Consider the following 24,247-nt stretch of genomic DNA (forward strand, 5'->3'; position numbering starts at 1 on the left):
TACTCTGTTGTTTCTTGGGATTGGTCCCAAGGTCCATTAAGTCCATTAGTCTTCCTTTTTAGGATTTACATTTGAAAACTAAGTTGGCTTTGGTAAATTCATAGTAGGGTAGATGAAAAGAATTGACAATTTTTATTCTTCCCTTGGTGCTGTTGTGGTTTTGTTTTTTCACTGTGCCCTGTCAAGTGGCCCTGCCTGAATGCGGGCAAGCCCAGGCGGGCAAGGACAAATCCATGATGATGAGTATGTGAGTGGGGAGTGTGTCAGGTCCAGGAGGCTATAGATTTAGACATGCCTGGACTCGTGTACAGGCTAAATTCACACCTTTTATAAGAATGTGAATATTCAGCCCTGGCTGGTGTGGCTCACTTGGTTGCAGTGTTGGTCTGTAAACCGAAAGGCTGTGGGTTTGACAGTGGTCAGGGCACATGCCTGGGTTGGGAGTTGGGTCCTTGGTAGAGGCACGCACTTGAGGAAACCAATTGCTGTTTCTTTTTCACATCGATGTTTCTCTCCCTCTTTCTCCCTGCCTTTCCCTCCCTCTAGAGTCAATAAGCATGTTCCTTGGGTGAGAATTAAAAGAAAAAAAGAAAAGAACATGAATGAATATTCAGGGCCATGGTTACGGCCTGTGCAAGAATGTCCTGTTTAGGCAGTCCAGGCGTGAGATTAGACCCATCACTGCCTCCTTTGTCTTTAAAAATGCGTCTTTCCTGTATTATATCTTATATATGTTATCACTGCAAAAGAATAAGACTCATTTCTATAATCCAATCAATAATTTAGATTTTTTTTTTTTTTTTAAGTTGTGGATCATAACACGTTAGTGGATCATGCCAGTTCCCCAAGGGACCATCAGAAAAGCTGTTAATCAAACTACTATACCTACCACAATAAGAGACAGCATCACTATGACAGGGTCTTAGGGCACTGTCTTAGCTGGGGGAGTTCAGGAGCAAATATGTGTGAGTCTTGCAGAGATCTGGAATCAAGGGGTTTAAGGCACATCTGTCAAAATGGGGATCTGATCTGTATTAGATAAAATTCATGTCATTATATTTTAGGATTGGTGGACACAGTGAGGAAGGAGTCTTGAACTAAGTCTTAATAAATAAACTACTCTTTGATCAGTACCCTTTGATCTTTTACCCTGGTGTGTCATCTATTGTCCTGATGGGAGAACAGGTTGCCCAAATGAACAAACTGGTAGGAAATGGTTATTTTGACACAGGTATTTTTCAGACCTGATAATTAAAGTATGTGGATGGAGGTTGACTCAGCTCTTGATTTTAAAATTTAGTAAGACATGATGTACAGTTTAAAAAATGAAATAGAATAAAATAGAATTTTTCTGTTTTGTTAAGTATTATAATTTATCTTAGTTATATATGCACGTGTATACTGGATCAGTATGGCAAAATGTAAAAAAAATTATTGAGAATCTAAGTCAAAGTTTTTTTTTTTTAAAGATTTTATTTATTTTTAGAGAGCCGGGAAGGGAGGGAGAGACAGGGAGAGAAACATCAATCAGCTGCCTCTCGCACACTGCCAGCCAGGGACCTGGCCTGAGACCCAGGCATGTGTGTGCCCTGACCGGGAATCAAACTGGTGACCTTTCGGTTTGCAGGACAATGCCCAACCCACTGAGCCACCCCAGTCAGGGTGGAGACCAAAAAAGTTTGAAACATACCATAATATACTGCATAAATCTATTGGGACCAGCTCAATTATTATAGTATTATTATTATTAATTTTTATTTATTGATTTTTTTTTTTTGGAGAAAGAAAGGGAGCGAGAGATAGATTTGTTCCTTTACTTATTTGTGCATTCCTTGCTTGATTATTGTATGTGCCCTGACCAGGGATTGAACCCCTAACCTTGGCGTATTGGGACAATGCTCTAACGAACTAAGCTACCCGTCCAGGGCTATAGTACATTATTGATATCCCAAATAAAAATTTATTAACATTTGTAACTAGCACCAACAACCTAACACAAGACAGAAGACTTAAATTTTTTGTTCTATTTTTGTATTGTCCCAAAATAAAGATACTTTATCTTTTATCAGTACCATTATAAATTAATATGTAAACAATAGTGGACATTTTAACGTGCTAGAATTGTAATGCTGTTAAAGTGTTACATTTTCTGAGGAAAGAAATACTTTATACTTTTGTAAAATGTTTAAAAAATTAAAAATACAAAAACAAACAGTATGAATCTCTGTTTTCCTCCTCACAGAACATGATACTTTAACACCAGTAAATTTCCACCCTAAGGCTCACTGCCATGTGCATAGAAGTGCCCATTTCCTTGTTTATTCCTCAGTAATGGACATTAATACATTAAAAAAAATATTCTGCTAACCTAATGGTTAAAAAGTGGTTCCCAATGCTGATATACACATAAATGCTGATTATGTGTTTTTGTTTACATAATGATAAAACTACATACATACTTTACAGATGTCTGGAATACAATTTTCAGAATCACTCTAGGGATCCTTTGGAATTTGCTGTATCATTTTTATTGTTTTTTCCCAACCATTTTGTCATTGTTTTCTAGTTCTGGGAACTAGTTCTAATGTACTCTGTTGAAAACAAAATATTTTTCTTCTTTTCTAGCCTCTTTCACTCAGATCCTTCATTAATTTCCATGTCATCATTATTTTTTAACTAAACTGTATTGCTTTTCTTATTTTTAAACAGAACAGTGATAAAAGTGAATTTCTGTCAACAGCACCTCGTGGTCTAAGGAAAAGATTAATAGGTAATGTATTTCTTTTTACATTGAGTTTTTATCAAAAGAAGCGTCTAAACAAAGGCAGTAGTGGTTAAGTATACAGGTTCTAGTCTTAGACTGCTTGGTTTTTATAAGTGGCTTGGCCAGCCACTTATTAGAGACCTCTTTATTCCTCAGTTTTTTTTCTATTTGCAAAATAGGGATAATAATGGTACCAGCCCCAGAGCTGTTTTGAGATTAATTGAAATAAAAGATGTCAAAAGTGCTTAGTGTAGTGCTTAACTTTGATATGTGCTTAACAAGTGATAGCTATTATTATCTTTTATTCTTATAACTACTTATTGCTATTTCTTTTCATGAAAGACAGGATATGTTCATATTCTTAATTAAACTGTAGATTCCTTAAGGGCAACGGCTATACCTCATATTTTTACTCCAGTGCTTTCAGCATTGTATCTTTCACATAATAATCAGTGGGTACTGAGGTTAGTTAAAATGTTTCTCCAGTAAAATAACAAGACTTTTAGTTTATTTGTTTTGAGACAGCTTTGGAAGTACTTCTATTGATTTTTTAGAAATTTTATAATGAAATAGTGTTAAATATTCGTAGTTGTATGGAATGCTTTCCACAGCCAAGTAACAGACATGGGTCCTACCTTCTAGAAAATTAAAGGTAGTTTTTGATTTTTAAATATTTAACTTTGGGCAAGTGATTTGTTTACTTTAATATTTCAGAAAGATATCAACTTCCCCTTTGGGGCTGACTTCTTGACAATAACATTAACTAACATCACATTTATGCAGTAGCCTTTTCTCAAAATATAGATTTCATAGATATGCTAATACTACTACATTTTTTTTTTTTAAAGATTTTATTTATTTATTTTTAGAGAGAGGGCAAGGCAAAGAGAAAGGGAGGGAAACATCAATGTGTGGTTGCCTCTTGTGCACCCCCTACCGGGGACCTGGCCTGCAACCCAGGCATGTGCCCTGACAGAATCAAAAGGCAACCCTTTGGATCGCAGGCTGGCACTCAATCCACTGAGCCACACCAGCCAGGCTACATTTTTAATCAACATAAAAATGGCAATACTAAATGATGGTATATCTGAAGCAGTGAAAGATGGTATGTGTAACTATGATTGTTATTATTTAATGTCAGATGTATCTCATGTCTTATGTTTTCTCCTTATCCCAGTTAAGAATCCTTTTCAGAGAGAAGATGAACTTCCTCTTCTATCTCAGTCACCACCAAATACATATACTTAGATGTATGTTGTGTATATGATGTAAATAATGTAGAGATATTTTCTGGTAGCTCCTATCACTTCTAACCCATGTGTCTACCATGGGCAGCAGTCTTTGCAAATTAGAATGTGCTGAGCTATAATATGCCCACAGAATCAAACCTTTATTCCTCATCTTTTAATAATCTGTTTTATGTTTAATATCAGTTACATGCTGACTTCTGGATATTCTGAAATATGTCTGTTGTTCAGAATAAATATACTGATTTGGTTAAAGTTATTCATATTTTGGAAGTTAACTTTTTGTAACAGTTTTATACTTTGTTGAATGTGAAACCTCGTTTTATCCTTACTTGATGAGTGCAAAACTAGTTTTATCTGGGGGATGATGGAGGCAACTGTGGTCTGTTTAAAAATGGGGTTGTATCACTCCTGGGACAGAGTGTGCTGTGTGTATTAGTAGCACTTACAAGGGTAACTACCAGTTACTGAACGCTGTGTCAGTTAAGGTGACATCTTCAGTAGGCACCTTACACCGTAGATATTTAAGTATCTGACATAAGAGATCTAGGGGTAGCAGTTCCATGATATAGTGACTCAATAGTGTTGTGAGGACCCAGGTTCTTCCTATCTTTTTGCTTTGCCACCAGCATTTTTCATCGTTAGGTTTGATACTACATGTTGCAGAATGGCTTCCTTAGTTTTAAGCTATGGATATAAACAAGGGGCTTTCCTCTCGTAAGCAAGGAAAATCTCAGAGGCTTTCAGCAAATTTCCCCTCAAGTTTCACTGGTCAAAGGGTTGCATAGCCAACCCTAGTTACAAAGGAGGTTGAGAAGGCAAGTGTCTGGCAAAGGAAAGGACTGTGATTATTTATCCCTTTGGATGGAACACATTGTCACATTTTACAAAATTGGATCTATTAGCAAGGAAGAAGGGAAGAGGTATTAGGTATGATTGACAGTTTCTATGTATCAGGCATTGTTAGTAGCTTCACCTGCATTTTACTGTAATCTGCACAATAGTTTATTAATTAGGCACTATTGGCCTCATTTGATAATTGAGGAAACGAATGCTCTGAAAACCTACATAACTAGCTCTGGTGAAATCTTCTGTAAATAATGACAAAACTGGAAGTCAAATGCTCTTACACTGAAGCTCACATTCTTCTTATTACCTTACAATGCCCCTCTTGTCAAACTGTCGAATTTTTCCCAATTGTTTTTCCTACCACAGTCCCAAGTTCTCATTCTGAGAGTGAAAGTGAATATTCCGCTTCCAACTCGGAGGATGATGAAGGGGTTGCACAAGAAGATGAAGAGGACAGTAATAAAGTCATGTTGAGCCCAAAGATTCAAGCTCAGAATAGAGTAGTTTCAGCTCCTGTTTGCAAGGAAACGCCTTCTAAGAAAATGAAAAGAGATAAAACAGTAAGTGAAGAGAGAGACTTAAACTTTTAAGAAAAATTGTGTAGTATCTCAAAGATAGGCTACCCTAAGAGAACAGATCTAAATGGAGGAATCAGCATAATTGTTTTTCTTCACTTTTCTACATTTTGTCAGCTTCTCACATTAATTCCCATGTATGTTTATTTCTGGACTTTCTGTCTTGGCTGTCTGTATCTCTATTAATGTCATAGTACCATAGTATATGCTGATGGTGATATTTCAATTCAGTTGTATAAAAATGAGATTTTAATTTAAAATATATTGATTGGATAATTGTGGGCAAGACTTCTCATATACCTTCTTATATAGTTTTATTTTTGTAACATTGTTGATGTATTCAAGTCAGTGTAACTAATAAATAATGTGGCTATGGAGCCATACAGCTTATGCTGAGTTATTTGGAATAACACCTGAGACAGCATGATGGAGAAAGGTTAATTTTCCTGGTGTTCTGTGAAAAGATTCAGAGCAGTATAGGAAGCATGCTACTTGAATGGCTTCTCATCCCTTCCTAACCACTGTGGAGGTTAGCCCTGCCCCAAATCAGTGGAAAAAGTATAAACCATTTTACTGGATTAATAGTAAGCAAGTATTTATTTTTTTACCTTGCTGTTGATATCTTCCTCATTTTCACAGTACTTCAACTGTACTAATATTAAAGGATTTGCTTAGACTGTGAGGCAAGATAAAGATTCTGATCTGTAAAACTCCCTTTTTTTAAGTCTAAATGGAAATTAAATGTTGGGATTTAAGGATTGTTTTGGGGAACAGACTGCTTCAATCTAGTCATTTCTCTAACTTTTATGGTCCTAAGAGTTACTCAGTTTTATCACTACACTTCAATGTGTTTAGTCCAAAATCTATGTTACTGCTTTAAGTAGAAAATAGTGACTACCAAATAAAGCATTTCACATAGCCTATTTTACACTAATATTACTGTCTGGTTTCGAAATGAAAGTAGGATCTGAAATTAAAAACTGACTTTGCATTTTCAGACTGACTTAGTAGAAGAATATTTTGAAGCTCACAGCAGTTCAAAAGTTTTAACCTCTGATAGAACACTGCAGAAACTAAAAAGAACTAAACTGGATCAGGTAGGTTGCAAGGAGTATTACTTCTTAGATTTTTCTTATTGCAAGCTGAAAATTGTACTGCATAAGTAGCAAATATAAAGAGTAAAGTGTACAGAAGCAGAATTATCATCCTGATCAAATGAAACACAAATTAATGTGATATAATTTGCATGTTTTATTATATTAATACTGAATGACTCACTGGATTAGAATTCTATTTGGCATACTATAATTATACATTTTTCTTCTCGTATTATTTCTTTAGGATCTATAATAATGATCAGGGTCATAGTTTATTTGATATCCATGTACCATTAATCCCTGTTATTCATTTAACCCACATATTTATTGAACTTCACACTGATCATAAAATAACTGACCTGACTCTAAGTTACAAACCTAGCAAAAAGCAAGAGAGTATTTTGCTTCTTGATATTATGGAAACCATGCTCAGTGCAGTAATGTAACAGGTTACTATATACTATATACTAATGGTTCCACTTCTCATTTTATAGGAAATACCGTATAGCTACAATTGTTGAGGTTTTGACTAATAGCTCACTGAGGAGACAGAACTGTTCAAGAGAGAAAAATCTTTCAAAGTGGGGTTGATAATCTAAGAATAAAGAAATTATTATTGGCTCAAAGTATTAAGATTTATTATTCTCTGCAAGCTAGATTTTAGTGCAGTTTTCTAAGGTGTATGGAGTTTTGACGAGAGTTTTCAATCTATAGAAAAGAGGAAAATATAGGGTAAGTGTCTGACTTGGATGACATGGTGCTGTGTGGTTGTTTTTGTTTTTGTTTTGTCATCTGGCTTATTGGTATGGAGACTTAGGTCAGAGAGTAGCCAAAAACATGTAGCAAGAAGCCAAATTGTTCCAAGGAAGTGATGGCACTAATATCTACTTAGTGTATACGTTTTTATGCAGGGGAGGGCAAAAGTATGTGGGCAAAAGTTGCTCATAATATAATAATTAATAAAAAATAATACAAGAGTAAACTATTTTACATACAACTGTAAACCTACTTTTGTCCACCCTGTATATAAGGTAAGTAACACAGGGGAAGGATAAATGGGCCTAGAGTCAAAGTAGGGCTATGTGGGACCTAGAGGCTAAAGACCTCTAGGAGAGTGAAAGAAACACCTGTAACCAACGAGGAAAGGGAAGGCCTTTCAGTGATGGTGGACATAGCTAACCAATGCAGTCTCAGTAGCATGTGTCAGTAAGCATTTATTTCTCATGTTTGGTGGGTCAGCTGGGGGTTGGGTAATCTAGGATTTGCTCCATATATTTTTATCTTCCTCCTTGGACTAGCAGGCTAGCTGAGGCATGTTCTCCTCATGATAATGTTAGAGAAGTAAGAGAAGTGGAAAAACAAGACCTCTTAAAGCTTCGGTGTCAGACTGGCTCAGTATCACTTCTGCCTAATTCTAGTGACCATAGGAAATCACATGAGTGAAATGCAAGGTCAAATAGCAGGCCACTAGACTCCACTTCTTCAGTGAGAAGGACTGCAGTCACTTCCCACTAAAGGGAATGGATATGGAGAGGGGGGATGTTTGGGGGGAAATAGTGCGATTCTCTACAGATACTAACATTTGAAATGAAAATTTACAGATGAGTTAATATTCCAGAATTCACACTCAAGTGTGAATATGCTCTGATAATCCATTATAAGTGACTATTGGAAATTTTTTTAATGTTTTAAGGATTACGATTTTATTTTATTTTTTAAAGATTTTATTTATTTATTTTTAGAGAGAGGGGAAGGGAGAGAGAAAGAGAGAGAGAAACATCAATGTGTGGTTGCCTCCTGGGCATGGCCCCTGCTGGAGACCTGGCCTGCATCCCAGGCACGGTCCCTGACTGGGACTCAAACGGCAACCCTTTGGTTCCCAGGCCAGACTCAATCGACTGAGCCACACGAGCCAGAGCTAGAAATTTTTCAGGGCTCTGCATTTCAGAAGGAATGAGAGAAAACTTTTTAAACTACTCAACAGTTTTAAAATATCCTGTTTCTCTTTAAGTATGTGGTTAAATAAAAACTATGCAGTCCCGGGTGCCTGGAATGTTGATTACATCTCTAGTCTTAAGTATTAAAAGAATGTTTTACTTAGAAGGTAGAATCAGGAAAACATGGTAGTGCCTGGGTAAAAATGCACTTAAAGCTTTTTGCTAGAGTTTTTATTTCAAAAAATGAGCTGATTCATCAGCATGAATTTCCAAGCTTTGAGTGCAGAGCAATGTGTTTTCCTCACTTTATTTACATTTTTGTTTAATAAATTTTGAGATACTTATCAAAGTTAAAGGATTTGTTAGGAATAGCTTTTGGAATAGGAGCAGTGATGAAAGTTTATTTTACTACTAATAAAGGTAAATTATAAAGAAACTTCAATGTTTTCCGAGAATTAATGTTGAACTGTTACCTTAAGCTTTTAGATATTTTCAATTCCATAGGTTTTTAAAACCCTAGATTTGTTGTCAAAGCTGAGAGGCAGGTTTAATTATCTCCTTATGGTAATGATCTTTTTAGAAATTAAAGCCTTATGTTTCAAATTTATAATTACGTAAATGGTTCCAGAAAAAATCTTATCAAATTCTTTACTGTCATCACATATTTGTACTAAAAAACTTACGATTTAAAAACTTTAAGAAAACAAATATTTAAATCATATTTGAAGTACTATGTGTATTTAGTTGATGTACTCAATACCATACTAATGGCCTCTTCTAAACCCCACCTCTAAGGAAATATTTTTAGTTTGGATTGATATGATGTATGTGGTTTGAAAGTGATTTTCTTCCCTCTCTCTTCTTTTTTGTTTTTTAAAAGGAAACTTTGCGTAACTTATTGAGCAAGGTTTCTCCTTCCTTTTCTGCTGAGCTCAAGCAATTAAATCAACAATATGAACAATTATTTCATAAATGGATGTTGCAGTTACAGTAAGTACTGTCATCATTGCAAACCCTTGTAAAATAAAGAACAATATATATTTATATATGTCTGTGTTAAAATCAAAGTAATACATTTAATTTTCTTTTTGAAACATGATAAATATTTTTATTTATATATAAAAATTTGAAAAAGTAGGTGTGTTTTCCAATTTTTTGATACACATGTAGAAATGTCATTATATGGCTCTTAAATATTCTAGTTTTCAAGAAATTTGTCTTCTCTAAGTTTAGCAGATATGAAAGGCATTGGTAACATAAATAGCCTTTCTTAGAATTATAGGTTATTATTCATAAAAGTGTTTAAAATCTGATTTGTCAGACTGTATCAATTAGATTTTAATCCAGTTTTTCATAGTAAAATTCCTAAAATGAAAGAAAATACATTTCTTTTCTTTTAATCTCATTCTATGTACATACTGTAGACCTTTAGAATTTGGTGAGATCTGTCCTTTGAAAATTATTTTACTATTTCAAAATTATTTCTTAGACAATTTTTTCAATTTTATCGTTTTTCAGCTATCTCACATTAAATTTTTAATTTTCATTAAAATACCTGGGAAAATGATTAAAAAAACAGTAATTTTTTAAAACTATAATTACTTTTATACTTGTATTTAAAAGGACCTTATTAATGAAATTAATAATTTCATTAATTATTAATTTCATTAATAAGAAGGTGGGTCCACCAAGCAGTAGAAACATACAAAATTGCCACAGTTTTCCCCAGTTGAACACGGTGGTTTTTTGTTTTTGTTTTTCCAACAATAGGTCAATGGATTATACTAATAAGAAAATGATTATCTTCCCTGCTATGACCTTAGCTTCTCTCAATAACGCTTTGTGGTCTGTTTATTATAAATTTATAAAGCAGCCCTTTGGTCTGTTCCCACTCCCCAATCCATCAATTCTTTCTTCTTCCAGTATATCAAATTTAATAACTTGATTTGCTTTGCTTCCTCGCCTATACCTTATAGTCAACTACCTGCTAGCTCTTTGAATTCCCTTGCTTCCTTTTCTCTGCTGCTTCTATCTTGCTAATCTCTACCCTTGGGGTTATCTCTCTTCTGTTCTTCTATTTCTAGGCTATCATGCATTGCTACAGAGCATCACATAAACACTGTTTCTGACTGACCTCCATAAACAAACATGGAGTTGAACTTTAGCTTGACCCGTAGGGTGCTGCCTCCTGCATCATCTCATTCTCTTGGCCTCAACTGCTTTTTGTATGTGAATAACTTCCATAACTGTACCTCCAGCCCAGCTCGGATCTCACTCCCCAACAGCAGACATGGATATCAGAATACTGGATATCCTATAAATAATTCAGTGTACATAAAATTTACATTCCTACCCGCCCCTGCTGCCTTGCACAGTGAGCATCACCCTATTCATGGAAAGTTGCCTAGGCCAAAAATTGAGTTGTTCCTCAATATTTCCTTTCCCTCACCTTCCACATCTAACTACCCTCCAAATCCTATTGATTCGACCTGTGAAGCTTTTGACAACTTACATTTTTCTCCTTGACACCCAATTCCAGTTTTGTCTCTTCTCCTTATCCATTTCTCCTGCTCAGCCAGTGTGATCTTTCTAAAAAGATCATGTTACTTTCCTACTTCAAACCTTTCCGTTAACAACTGACTAGTTGCTAATAAATGCTCACAGTCCTTGAAATGAAATTTAATTGTCTTAGTTGACTTACCAAGACCTTTGTGACCTGGCCCATTTGAATCTATCTTTCCAATTTAATCTATTAATAAAACTCTGCTTCAGCCTGTAAAACATTTTAGTACCTTGTACCTACCATGTCCTTTTACCTCCTGGCATCTGTCACTTAAAAGTAATATGAGCTGGAAAGAAAGCTACTAAAATTGGAACTGTAAGCTTGGTATACAGATAACAGAATTGTGCTTTTACCTTGTACAAGTTAGGAATCGATATAGTTATTTAGCCATCCCAGTGCTTCCTGTATTCTTTTATAAGCTTAAATTAAGGAAACTGGTTAATTATAAAACTGGCAATAAGAGGTACTGAACTTTAATTTCATGAATGCTATCTTTCCTAACAGCCTGGGGTTCAACATTGTACTTTATGGTTTGGGTTCTAAGAGAGATTTACTAGAAAGGTTTCGAGCCACCATGCTGCAAGATTCCATTCATGTTGTCATCAATGGTTTCTTTCCTGGAATCAGTGTGAAATCAGTAAGTTTCAAAAATATTAAAAGGAACATCTCCTGCCAATTTATACCCCCATGTTAATGAGGATGCTACTTCTCATTCTGGAGTATTCAGTATTTGTTTCTAGCCTTCCAACTAGTAGGACTGCATAAGGCTTAAGATCATATGCTTGGACTCAGAGGGCTCCTGGCTTTGACTCCCCATCTTTGAATTTCCTACTTGGTGACTGATAATGTATTAAATCTTAGGGAAAAGTTGGCTTTGCGTACTGCACCAAATACTAACAGTACTTTTCTGAAGGACAGGATGATGGGGGGCTTTCAATTTCATTATGATTTTATGTCATTTTGGTACTCTAAAAATAATTATAAGTAGTACTTTCTAGTTTTATAATACACTTATAGGTCATTTTTACCCCAAATGCTCATATTTCTTCATCATTTGAAAATTAATATAAATGTTTGGGTGCTGGATATTCTTTTTTAAAAGTGTTCTTAGTATTTGTGTACTGTTTCCTTTGGTAAATCTACAGTTTTCTAATGTTTCTCATATTGTTGGGTTTTGGGAGAGATTTTTTGCATCCCTCTTATATTATCTTTGCATCTTTGCTATTCCCTGTTTTCTTTTAACCATAATTTATGCAAAAAAATGAATATAGTTATACTGAAGTACCAGTAGAATTTTTAAAAGTGATTTGTTTCATAGTTGGTTGAAAATCCAAATTTATTTTTAATTTATAAAAAAGGATTGATTTGCTAGTTGTATTTATCTTACATGACAGAATAAGTTATAATTGATGTACCTCTTGTGCTTTTATGGTATAGATCCTGAATTCTATAACAGAAGAAGTCCTCGATCACACGGGTACTTTCCGCAATGTACTGGATCAGCTAGACTGGATAATAAACAGATTTAGAGAAGGTAACATAAAGTAGATGCCCTCGTTTTACGGTGAAGCTAAGCATACACTTCTACTCACTCATGTAGTAATACATACCAAAATGAGGATTATTTTAATAATGTCATTTTTCTTAATGCTGATTTAGATTACTCTGAAGTAATTTGTGTTTTCTTTTTATGTGAACCTCACTCGTTACCTAACAGGAAAGAACTACTCCAACTACCTTGAATTTATATAGCCAAAGCTACTTATTTCAGAATAATTTTCAGGTTTTACTTGGCAATTGTGAAGTACCTCCAGCTGATTGGTACACTTTGACATTTTTATATTTAATATTTTTATAAAACATTCTTATTTATTTTGAGTAAATATCACTGCATTTCAATAATTTCATAGACTAAAATCTGGAATAAAAAATAGCTTTTGTTAATCTTTTGGTGTGAATGTTCTCTTTATGCAAACATTTCAAAAAATTAGAAATAAAATTATTTAGGTTCTAGCAATTGCCATTTAGTCATTGCTTAAGAATTGAAAGGAGTGATTGATTATGCTTACTTAACTCATTTGATGGATAATTTTGATATCATTTGTATGCTCATTAAAATAGATGCCTAAGGCATTTCATATATATACACTATATATGTATATGTCATACTGTTATATATGATACAGATATATATTTGTTATAGAATTGTACTTACATATAATTATTAATATAAGTTAATAGTGTATACTATTTATGTGTAATTTATATGTTTACTTATATATAATTTAAACACTATTGGCTGTTGGCTTCTAGAATTCAAGGAACTCAAGGGGCTTTCAAAATGTTTCATCACAGAATCCTTATCACTCTATTGTCTGTCTTGTTTTTCTATCCCCAGTGTAAGAAATTTACTTATTTTCTCTAAAAGGTTCATCCTCCAGCATTACTGGCAAATGTCCCATTTCTTATCAGCTCCTAAAACACTTACAAATAGCTTCTAAAAATGTATAGGACTTCTTCCATTTTAGGGAAAAAAAATTTACCTTATTGTACTGCTTTTCCATGCTATTTTATTTCCCTATTTCAATATGATTTTAGGGATTTTTGAAGCCATGTTCTGCCTTCTGCTTTTTATCTATTTCCTTAATTTCTTGCTTCTATGTTACCTGAACTATATGCTTGAACATCACCTGTAATTTCTTTCTTACTAAACATGTTGGCCTTGGCTCATCCTTTATCTTGCTTGCTACATTATTTGATGGTGTCAACAGTTTCATCCTCCAAATTATTTTTTTTTAATTTTTTTTATCCTTACCTGAGGACATTTTTTCATTGCTTTTAGAAAGAAGGAGGGAGTGAGGGAGAGAGAGAAAGACATTGATGTGAGAAGAGAAATATCGATTGGTTGTTGTTAGGGTGGTTGATGACACAGGCTATGAAAGACTTCACAAAGAGAAGGAAGTGTAGACAGTAAGGTTTTTATTCACTCTGTAAGAAAGGAGAGGGGCATGGTGTGGAGAGACACCAGCCCAAATTCTTTTTTTTTTTTAATATATTTTATTGATTATGCTGTTACAGTTATCCCAATTTTTTCCCCGTTGCTGCCTTCCACCTGGGACCCCCATTCCCTCTAGCAACCCTTCACCCCCCTTAGTTCATGTCCATGGGTCATACATAGAAGTTCTTTGGCTTCTTAATTTCCTATATTGTTCTTAACATCCCCCGTCTCTTCTGTACTTACAGATTTGTACTTAATCCCTGCACCTTCCCCCCTCCTCCCCCTTCCCCCTACCAGCTCACAACCCTCAAAGGATCTCTGTATCTATGATTCTGTTTCTGTTCTGCTTTTATGCTTAGTTTGATTTTTAGATTCAATAATTAATAGTTGTGAATTTATTGCTATTTTAATATTCATAGTGTTGATCTTCTTTTTCTTAAATAACTCCCTTTAATATTTCATATAACAATGGCTTGGTGATGATGAACTCCTTTAGCTTTACCTTGTCTGGGAAGCACTTTATCTGCCCTTCAATTCGTAATGATAGCTTTGCTTGATAGAGTAATCTTGGTTGTAGGTCCTTGCTTTTCATCTCTTTGAATACTTCTTGGCAGTTCCTTCTAGCCTGCAAAGTTTCTTTTGAGAAATCAGCTGACAGTCTTACAGGAACTCCTTTGTAGGTAACTCTTCTTTTCTCTGGCTGCTTTTAAGATTCTCTTTATCTTTAACCTTTAGCTTTTTAATTATGATGTGTCTTGGTGTTGTCCTCTTTGGGTCCAACTTGTTTGGGACTCTCTGGGCTTCCTGGACTTGTATGTCAATTTTCTTCACCAAATTCAGGAAATTTTCTTTCATTATTTTTTCAAACAAGCTTTCAGTTTCTTGTTCTTTCTCTTCTCCTTCCAGCACCCCTATTCAAATGTTGGTATGTTTGAAGTTGTACCAGGGGCTCCTTAGCCTATCCTGGTTTTTTTGGATTCTCTTTTCTTCTTGCTGTTCGGATTGATAGTTGTTTTCTTCCTTATATTCCAAATCATTGATTTGATTCTTGGCCTCATCCACTCCATTTTTGGTTTCTTGTAAATTTTTCTTTATTTCACTTAGTGTAATCTTCATTTCTGCCTGGATCTTTTTTATGCTGTTGAAATACTCAGTGAGTTCTTTGAGCATCCTAATAACCAGTGTTTTGAACTCTGCATCTGATAGATTGCTTATCTCCATTTTGTTTTAGTTACTTTTCTGGAGTTTTGTTCTGTTCTTTCTTTTGTGCCATGTTTCTTTGTCTCCTCTTTTTAGCAGCCTCCCTGTGTTTGTTTCTACATATTAGGTAGAGCTGATTTAACTCCCTATCTTAATAGCATGGCCTGTAGTAGAAAAGTGCACTGGTTAGTTGGATGGGGTGGAGCCTTAGGTAATCACCAGGGCGGGGCAACCCATGTGAACCAGGTTGATGGAGTCTCCCATATGGTGTCTCTTCTCTGTGGCTTTGTGTGAGGGAGAGCTCAGAAAGGGGACTATGCCACTGCTTGGCCTCTTGAGTATTGTCCTGGAGGAAGCTGTCCCCTGGCACTCGCACTGATGCCAGACACTTGAATTTCTCCCCGTATGCCTCTGGTGCCCTTCTACCTGCAACCCCAGTGGGGAAGCCCAGGGGGATTTAGTCTGCCTGAGTCCTAAGTCCATTGGGGCCCTTTAAGAGGAGACTCCTGAGAATCCTGCGGTTTCTTCTGCCCCCCCTCCAACCCCCACTGGTTTTTATTGCTAGAAGTTATGGGGATTTATCCTCCTGGCACTGGAACCCTGGGCTGGGTGGTCTAGTGTGGGGCTGGGATCCCTCGCTTCTGAGGTATCCCTCCTGGTTTTTATGTACCACATGTGGATGTGAGACCACCCTTTCTGTCTTCACGCTTCTGTGTCTCTTTGCGCTCTGTGCCTCTCTGCGCATCTCCCCACCTTTGCCCCTCCGCCCCTCCTTCTTTAATGTGACTTCTTTAATTCTTTGGTTGTTGTGACTTCTTTAATTCTTTGGTTGTTGGACTTCCATACAGCTCCATTTTCTGATGATTCTGGGAGATATTTGTTATGTAGTCTGATTGTAATTTTCACTGTGGTTGTGTAAGGAGATGAGCTGTGTTTACATACAGCATATCTTGACTGAGGTTCATTTCCCAAATTCTTCCTTCATTGACTTACAATATATCACTGCTCTCACTTACCTGATCCCTTGAGCAATAATCTAAACCCATCGCCTCCCTTTTTTTTTTTTTTTTGTTTCCTTTGGCTTTTGTGATAATAAGAGTTTTCTAAATTAACTCTTGATGTTTAATGAGAAATCTGTCTCTCTTTTTGTGTGTGTTTCCCTTCCATTCCCACATTGTAGTTCAACAGGCATAATTTCACCTCCAATCCAGTATGCATCTTTTTTTAAAAAAGGTTTTATTTCTTTTTAGAGAGAGGGGAAGAGAAAGAGAGGGAGAGAAACATCGATGCACAGGATACATTGATTGGTTGCCTCTTGCACACCCCCAACTGGGGACCTGGCCTACATCCCAGACATGTGCCCTGACGGGAAATGAACCAGCAACCTTTTGGTTCACAGGCTGGTGCTCAATCCACTGAGCCACACCAGCCAGGGCATCTTGTGTTAATTCCTATGCCTTATTAAAACTGCTTTCTTTATGGTCTGATTCAAGTGCTAACCATTCCAGTGAAGTCTCTAATCACTGCAGTCCCTATTGATTTTCAATGAATTTTATTTTTTAAAGGCTTTACTAATGTCTTGCCTATTTTATAAATAACTGACATATCTTCTCAAATAAATTGCATATCCCTAAGCAATAGTTATTTTGTCCTTTGATATATTCTTTAATCCATATTATGTGTGGTAGGGAATTCACAAATACTCATTGAAGATAATGATTGAATTCTCTTTCCTTTTAGATTCTTCTTTAGAACTTTTCCTTCTTATCCACAATTTGGATAGCCAAATGTTGAGAGGAGACAAAAGCCAGCAAATTATTGGACAGTTGTCATCCTTACGTAACATACACCTAATAGCATCTATTGATCACCTCAATGCTCCTCTTAGTAAGTTAAATATTGTTTTTATTTATTGAGATACCAGTCTTAGAAAATTAATTTTCTTAATGTTGTCACAACATCTTTTTGTTTTTTAGTAGAGTTTTAGTTCTTTTGTTGCATCTTTAAAGACACAGGTTGCCAAAAATCTAGGTGCCCTCAACCTGATTTAGAACATAGTTGTAAGTAAAAATTCAGGTTCTAAAGGAGGTTTTTTACACCTAAAGCTTCATGGAAGAGAGGAGACCCAACTATTACTTTGATCTTACTCTACTCTTTGTGGTATTGCAACTTTTATTTTATGCAGTTTAATTCAGAGACATATTGAACAAAATGTTAAATTATTAAAACTTTTTAAAAGAATACCTTAGTAGTGCTAATATATTTTAACTTGTGTTTAATATACCAAGGAAGATTCAGATGTGGATTGACAATGAAATTAGATTGTCAGGTATTGATTTGGATGGGAAATGGCAAAAGTGGAAGTTTTCAGGATTTGGTTTTTATTTAATGCTTTCTCATTCTTCCCTAGAATGGAATTTAGTAACATGACACTATGAAAATAATTAGTAATTTTTTATTTCTTTGATCATGTACTCTAGTGTGGGATCATGTAAAGCAGAGTCTTTATAACTGGCTCTGGTATGAAACTACTACATATAGTCCTTATACTGAAGAAACCTCCTATGAGAATTCTCTTCTGGTTAAACAATCTGGATCACTAACACTTAGTTCCCTAACTCATGTCTTACGGAGCCTTACCCCCAATGCAAGGTAAGAATGAAAACTATAATTTTTTTTTTTAAGCTATACATTTTATGACATGTACTGTTATGTTTTAATGGCAACACTAAAGTTCCTACTTAGTCTGAAGGATTAGGAGAATAGTAGTAATAATAGTTGCTAGTACTGGCTTATGTAACAGACTGATCAGTAGTAGTCATCTATCAAATTGCCGAATAATAGGCAGAAGTTGCAACATTTTTTTTCATAGTAGGTTTTTTTATATTTCTGAATTAAAGATCATCTTTGTAGTCATTGTGGAAGAAAAACAGAATTTTGATGTACTTTAATTAAATTTGATGGTTGTTTTTAATGATATAGAATATTATGATTCAAACACAGGTTCCTTTCCATGAAATAGTTCATTTGATCTTCATAACCACCACTCTAAGGCAGATATTATAGTAAAGGGCGCAGAGATTTTGATTAAAATCTGCCTGGCTCTAAAGCTCATGCTTTTAAACACCTTTGTATGATGTCTCCAGTGAAGCACTTTCAGCAGCCTAACCAAGAGGTATATCTGAATTTATATGATCTAATCTGGATATAGCATAAGCCAGCAAAAAAAATTAATGATATGAAAATTAACCTGTTGAAAGAGGCTTTTAGTAGCAACCTCACCCCCCTCCCTGAAGCATAGAATCCTAGAACTATTTTTAAGATATTGAAAATAGATAATTAAGATTGAATAAAGAGAAATATTATGTTCTTGGATGAGTGGACCAAATATTATAAAGTAGTAATTCCTTCCAAGTTAGAAATGTATGAGATCTATAAATTAATCAAACTATAAGTGATTTCTGTGCTTTAAATTAAAATACAAACATTTTTAGGAATGCAAGAGACTAACTAAGCAGGTGAGACTAACAAAGTCTTTTTTTTTTTTCTTTAAAGTGTAATGAAGGAAGTTACAAAATAGTCCCATATATGTAGATTACAGCATACGTAATATAATCATTAATATTATGTTAACTTTGTATGGAGCCAGGTGGGTACTTGAAGCTGGGGGTACCACTCTGTAATGCACATGATTTCCTAACCACTTCACTATACTTCTGAAACTAATACAGAATAATACTGAATGTAATTGAAAAATAAAGAAAAAAATTTTTAAAAAGAGCAATGAGGGGACATTTCTGTACAAGATGGCACAAAACTTTCACTTTAAATTAATCTCCTCTTGTGCCAAACACACTGCATAACAGATTAAATATAAAATAACAAAAATAAAAGATACAGCTTGACTCAAAAATATGAACATCTCCATGGGACAGAAACATAAAGCAGTGAGAGAGTTGAAGCCACAGTCTGGCTATGTCCTGGATCTAGAAGCAGCATTGGCAGCCAATATCAGATTAAATACTGACACTAACTACACTAAAGCAAATATTTTTTAGTTTGGCATATTTAAATGTGTGTTGCCTTCAACACTTTTTAAAAAATATATTTAAACTACTATGACATTTTGGTTCATTTTGCAAACTCCAGTATCATTTAGTCTTTACTTTGTATAAATGTGATTGATCAAAAATCATGGCCAAAATGTAGCTGTGGAGTTAGTGGCAGTGAACAGCGTGGGTTTGAACTGCACAGGTGCAACTTTTTACACTCAGACTTTTTTCAATAGATACATAGTCAGCCCTCTGTATCCCCTTGTTTCACATTCACGGATTCAATCAACTGCAGGTGAAAAACAGTATTCTCAGTTCATGGTTGGGAATCTGCAGATGCACAGGACCAACTCTACTCATTGTTCTACCTCATTTCATATACGCAGGGGGTCCTGGAACCAGTGCCCTGAGGATACTGAGAGGCAGCTGGGACTCAAAAGTTATATATGGATTTTCAACTAAGTGGGGGTTGGTGCCCCTAGCCCCCTCATTGTTCCAGGGTCAACTGTACTTAATTATAAAGTGGTCATTTAGATAATCCAAAATATGCTCATAGTAATTATTTTGTAATCATAAAAATAAAAACACAGGTTTAAAATTTTTGCTCCACCAATGACTCCTAGGAATCTTTGTGTAACACTGCTTCCAACCCCGTAATTCCACATGGTCCACTCTCCTACAGAAATAATTCGAAATCAGTGAGTGAAAAAGTGAGGTGTAAAATAGTACATATACCATATATAAATGCATGAATTTACGTGTTCCCACCCTATCTCATTCCACAAAGGTTTTACAAAGCAGTATACACAAATATCTCCAAGTGAGATGTTAGTAGTTATTTTAGGGCTATGGGATATTTCCTCATTAGATTTTATTTTATATATTCCAAGTTTTCTATAGTGGACTAACCTATTAACTTAAAAAAATATAGTCCTAGATTTTCCTTGAAAGGAAGTAAAAAAGCTTTCCTTTTTAAATAGGCAGTATATGATGCTCCTTGGAGAAAAGAACAGAAGCTAATGTAGACAAGCCAAGTATTTCACATTCTCTTCATGTATCTTACTACCAGCTGTTATGCTTATTAATATTAACATTCTGGATTTTAATTCCTGTTTGTTTTGTTTTTTTTCTTTAGGGGGATTTTCAGGCTGCTAATAAAGTATCAGCTGGATAACCAGGATAACCCGTCTTACTTTGGTATCCAATATTTATTAAATTAAATCATGTGACTTTTGTTTCACCCTGTAAATTCCTTTTTCTGGAATCTAATAATAGCACTGCAGTTTTTCACCACATTGAATGAATGGTTTGCTCTGTGATCAGTGTGTCTGCCACGTAGCAAATGTTCTAACAGCCCTGCAAATGTACCGCTGAACAGGCTGCTTGTTGATGTGAACTGAAAGGCAGCCCCAGCTGGCTTTTTAAGTTCCTTGTGCTAATTATGGATCTATGTCTACCAATTACGTATATTTCTTATATTGGGCATCTTAGGACATTTTCCTCTATTTGAGTAAAAACAATGTAATTTAAACATTTTAATAATCTTTTAGCTCTCATGACTTACTGGTTCTCTCTTTAAAGGTCAGTTTTATTTAAAACTCCCAACAGGGTTATGTAATAACTTGATCACAGTTGACTATTTTCTACCAATCAGTTTTGTTTTAAAAATATGAGACAAAATGTTCTGTAATCTTGCTTCTTCCAGAGTTACTTAAAAAAAAAAAAAAATCAATACTTAGTCATTGCTTTGAAATACTGTGGCCATAACACTCTTTTCCTGTGTTCTTTGGTATGGGTATCTGTATACCAGTCATGTCTTAAATGCTGACTTATGTTCAAATCTCCTTTTGAAACTCCAGGACTTTCTTTTCAAGATTTCTACCAGCAATGTCGGGAGGCATTCCTTGTCAATAGTGATCTGACACTCCGGGCCCAGTTAACTGAATTTAGGGACCACAAGCTTATAAGAACCAAGAAGGTGAGACTTTGCTATTATAGCATTCTATTCCAGGACTAGTATATCTTGTTTACTTAAGGACAGGTGTGCCTTGACTGAGATCTGATTTTGAAACTTGAGGCTCCATAATGGATCACAAGGACCTGTTTAAGCAATGTGCCATTTGAGTTCTGTACAAAGTGACAATGTAGACCTGCTTGGTTTTAGAGCAGAGCACAAAACCTAAAAGGTGTAGTCTAGAGTAATAGGCCAGTAGGAATATGAGTCAAATGATTGTATTTCCTCCTCTCCTTTTCTTCCTTCTACCCCATTCATTAATCTGGTCTATTTTTATTGAACACTAACTATATATTTTATATTATACTAAGTATTAGGATATAGTAGTAATAAAAATCCTTTTCTCATAGAGCTTTAAGTCTAGTGGAGGAGATGGATGTGTTCAGTAATCTCACATGTGTATGGTTTTACTGTGATAAGCCCTATGATCAGAAGGTACATGGTTCTGAAAGAGCATATTAAAGCAGTTTAATTCAGCCTGCTTGTGGATCTCAGAAACCACTGAGCTGAGATCTGAGGGAAGACTAAGTCAAAACTAGTCAGACAGGGAAGGGAAGAGCATTCCAGGCAGGAACAGCATGTAAAGAGACCCTGAAACAAAAAGGCGGCCAGTATGGCATAGGATAAGCCTACTGTTGAAAAAACAGTGATTTAAGGACTAGACCATGTACGACTTTTGGGACAGGGAAAAGATTTTAATCTTTATTCAACAGTAATGGGAAGACATTTAAAAAAACTGTTCTGACTCTGGCATCAGAGTGGAATGGGGATTGCCCAAGTCAGTGCACCAGGACCAGCAAGGAAAGCGTTAGGAGTCTGCATGAGATGATGGTAACTTGGACTAGGGTGAAGAGGAAAAAGTGGTTGGATTCGAGATATATGTAGGAGGCAAAATTGACAAGAATTGATGGTAGATTGGATATTGGAGCCAAGGGAAAGTGTCCAGAGTAATTCCTGATTTCTGCCTTGCATAACCAGAGAGATGGTGGGCGCATTGGAAGAGCAACATTTTAGGGGAAACAGATCATGAGTTCATGATCTTTGTTTGTTTGGACTTACTGTACTTGAGGTTCCTTTGAGATTTCCAAGTGGAAATGTCAGCTAGGGAGTTGGATTCCTGGGACAAGAAACCAGAGGAAAGATCTGGGCTCGACATACAAGGTTATGATTCCTATGTATTTTGGCTGAAACTGAAGCCAGGCACTGGTGGGACTACCTAAAGAGAAGACACAGTGAGATTGGAGGGCCAGGAGTTAGTTGAGGAGTGTGACATTTAATGGCCAAGTAAAAGATAACACTGCAAGGTGAGAGAAGCAGCCAGAGTCAGGAAGAAAACCAAGATATCACAAAAGCCAAGAAAAGCGGGTTTTAAGAAAAAAAGAATGGTCAGCAGTGTCAGGTGCTGCTGAGAGGACGAAAGGTGGAGGACTAAAAATATCTATTGGATTTATGGGATTCCTTGGTGGTCTAAGCCAGTGGTTTTCAATTGATGCTGTACCTGACTATTTAGTCAGGGGCACAGACCTCTTTTCCCTTGGATAGTCAAAAAAAACTGGCAACAGCCAACACAACAGTAGCCATCAGGTGTGAATGAGTAAGAAACTATACCTATTTTTTGTCAGATCAGCAAAAGTTTTTTGGTGTGCTGCAGAATTTTAGTAATTAGTTTATGTGTGCCGTGAGATGAATGAAAATCGCTGGTCTAAGCAAAAGCTCCTTTGGTGGTATGAAAATGGTGGCAGCAGCTAGGGTGGACTGGGTTGAGGGAAAAGTGAGGAGACAGATTGTCAGCAGCTCTTCTGGAAAGCTGCAGAAGTTGGGTGATAGCTCGAAAAGAGTGAGTCTAGTGAGGGTTACTTAAATAGGAGTTACCTAACGGTATTTTTACCACCAATGGAAAAGATTCAGTTGAAAGGGAAATGAACAGAAATCAACAGTGTGAGGCCTAGAAGGAGCAGCGGGATGAAGAAAATACCCACTTACCCACCCTCTAGTCTTCTTTTCCACTCTGAAGTGGCTTAACCATAAACTCCCTGTATTTAAATAGATATATGTCTTGTGTGCCTTTTCCCTTAAATTCTATACCTCTATATGTAAAAATATTAAATCCATTTTTTTAACCTACAGTAGGATTCATATTTCTCTTACAAATGACCAACATCCAGGGTATTCTTACATCTTTTAGGGAACCGATGGAGTGGAATATTTATTAATTTCTATTGACAATGGAACATTGACTGATTTCCTGGAAAAGGAAGAAGAGGAGACTTGAAGCCATCCTTTATCCTTGAATATTTGGTGGGAAGGTTGTTACACTCCAGCTGCCACTTCTTGAAAGTGTTGTGTTTACATCCAACATCAGACTTTTTCCAGTGTACAAGATTTAAAATTGGGAGGGGGAAATGTCATGAATTAGAACCTTGATTAGCCTGGCCAGTGTACCATCTCTAGAACTGTGCTCTTCAGTGGTCCTCAAATTGGAGAAAATGTGCCTTTCATTCATTACCTCTCTGGAGATTCTTGCTGGAATGAACAGTGTGCTCAGGGACTCTTTGGAACTGGATGTTTTTGAATTCTTTTATACTAGAGATGATATTATTCCTAATTTTTTGAGGGCCTTTGAACACTCCTGGAGCTGATTGCGAATGTGCTTGTTTCAGAGTGTGGAAGTACAAAAACATTGGCATCACAGAAATCTGCTATATTTGTTGTTCTGTGTGTCAGAACTGATTGGTGAAATGGGGAAGGCAAATCATCTCTGTTTCTGAAATGGCTTAACAAAAGGTATAAAATTGAGGAAAAGTAGATGATCCAGCTTTCTCTCTTTTGGATTTAGGCTACATACTACGGTGAGAGAGGGGCATGACACTGTTCAGTTGGAATAGTGGGAAAAAACTTAACGAGCATTTAGGGTGTATACCCAGCCTAGAAAGCACATGAAAAATCATAAA

The 24,247-nt window shown here is 35.7% G+C and overlaps 1 protein-coding gene across 3 annotated transcripts in view; it reads left to right on the plus strand.

Moving 5' to 3' along the window:
• ORC2 (origin recognition complex subunit 2) overlaps positions 1-24,088 on the plus strand; it is a 40,690-nt gene extending 16,602 nt beyond the window's left edge. For all 3 annotated transcript variants that reach the window (XM_054585852.1, XM_054585851.1, XM_054585850.1), the window contains 11 exons: positions 2,710-2,770; positions 5,227-5,420; positions 6,434-6,532; positions 9,350-9,459; positions 11,537-11,669; positions 12,470-12,566; positions 16,971-17,117; positions 17,711-17,882; positions 20,418-20,479; positions 21,142-21,260; positions 23,482-24,088. In XM_054585852.1, coding sequence (XP_054441827.1) covers positions 2,710-2,770; positions 5,227-5,420; positions 6,434-6,532; positions 9,350-9,459; positions 11,537-11,669; positions 12,470-12,566; positions 16,971-17,117; positions 17,711-17,882; positions 20,418-20,479; positions 21,142-21,260; positions 23,482-23,568 — 1,281 coding nt within the window. In that variant the 3' untranslated portion in view covers positions 23,569-24,088. The remainder of the gene's footprint in view (positions 1-2,709; positions 2,771-5,226; positions 5,421-6,433; positions 6,533-9,349; positions 9,460-11,536; positions 11,670-12,469; positions 12,567-16,970; positions 17,118-17,710; positions 17,883-20,417; positions 20,480-21,141; positions 21,261-23,481) is intronic.
• Positions 24,089-24,247: the final 159 nt, after the last annotated feature.

Source organism: Pteronotus mesoamericanus, unplaced genomic scaffold, assembly GCF_021234165.1.
Source record: "Pteronotus mesoamericanus isolate MK-2021 breed Mesoamerican mustached bat unplaced genomic scaffold, CSHL_Meso_final contig_90, whole genome shotgun sequence".
In the NCBI taxonomy this organism is placed as follows: Eukaryota; Metazoa; Chordata; class Mammalia; order Chiroptera; family Mormoopidae; genus Pteronotus; species Pteronotus mesoamericanus.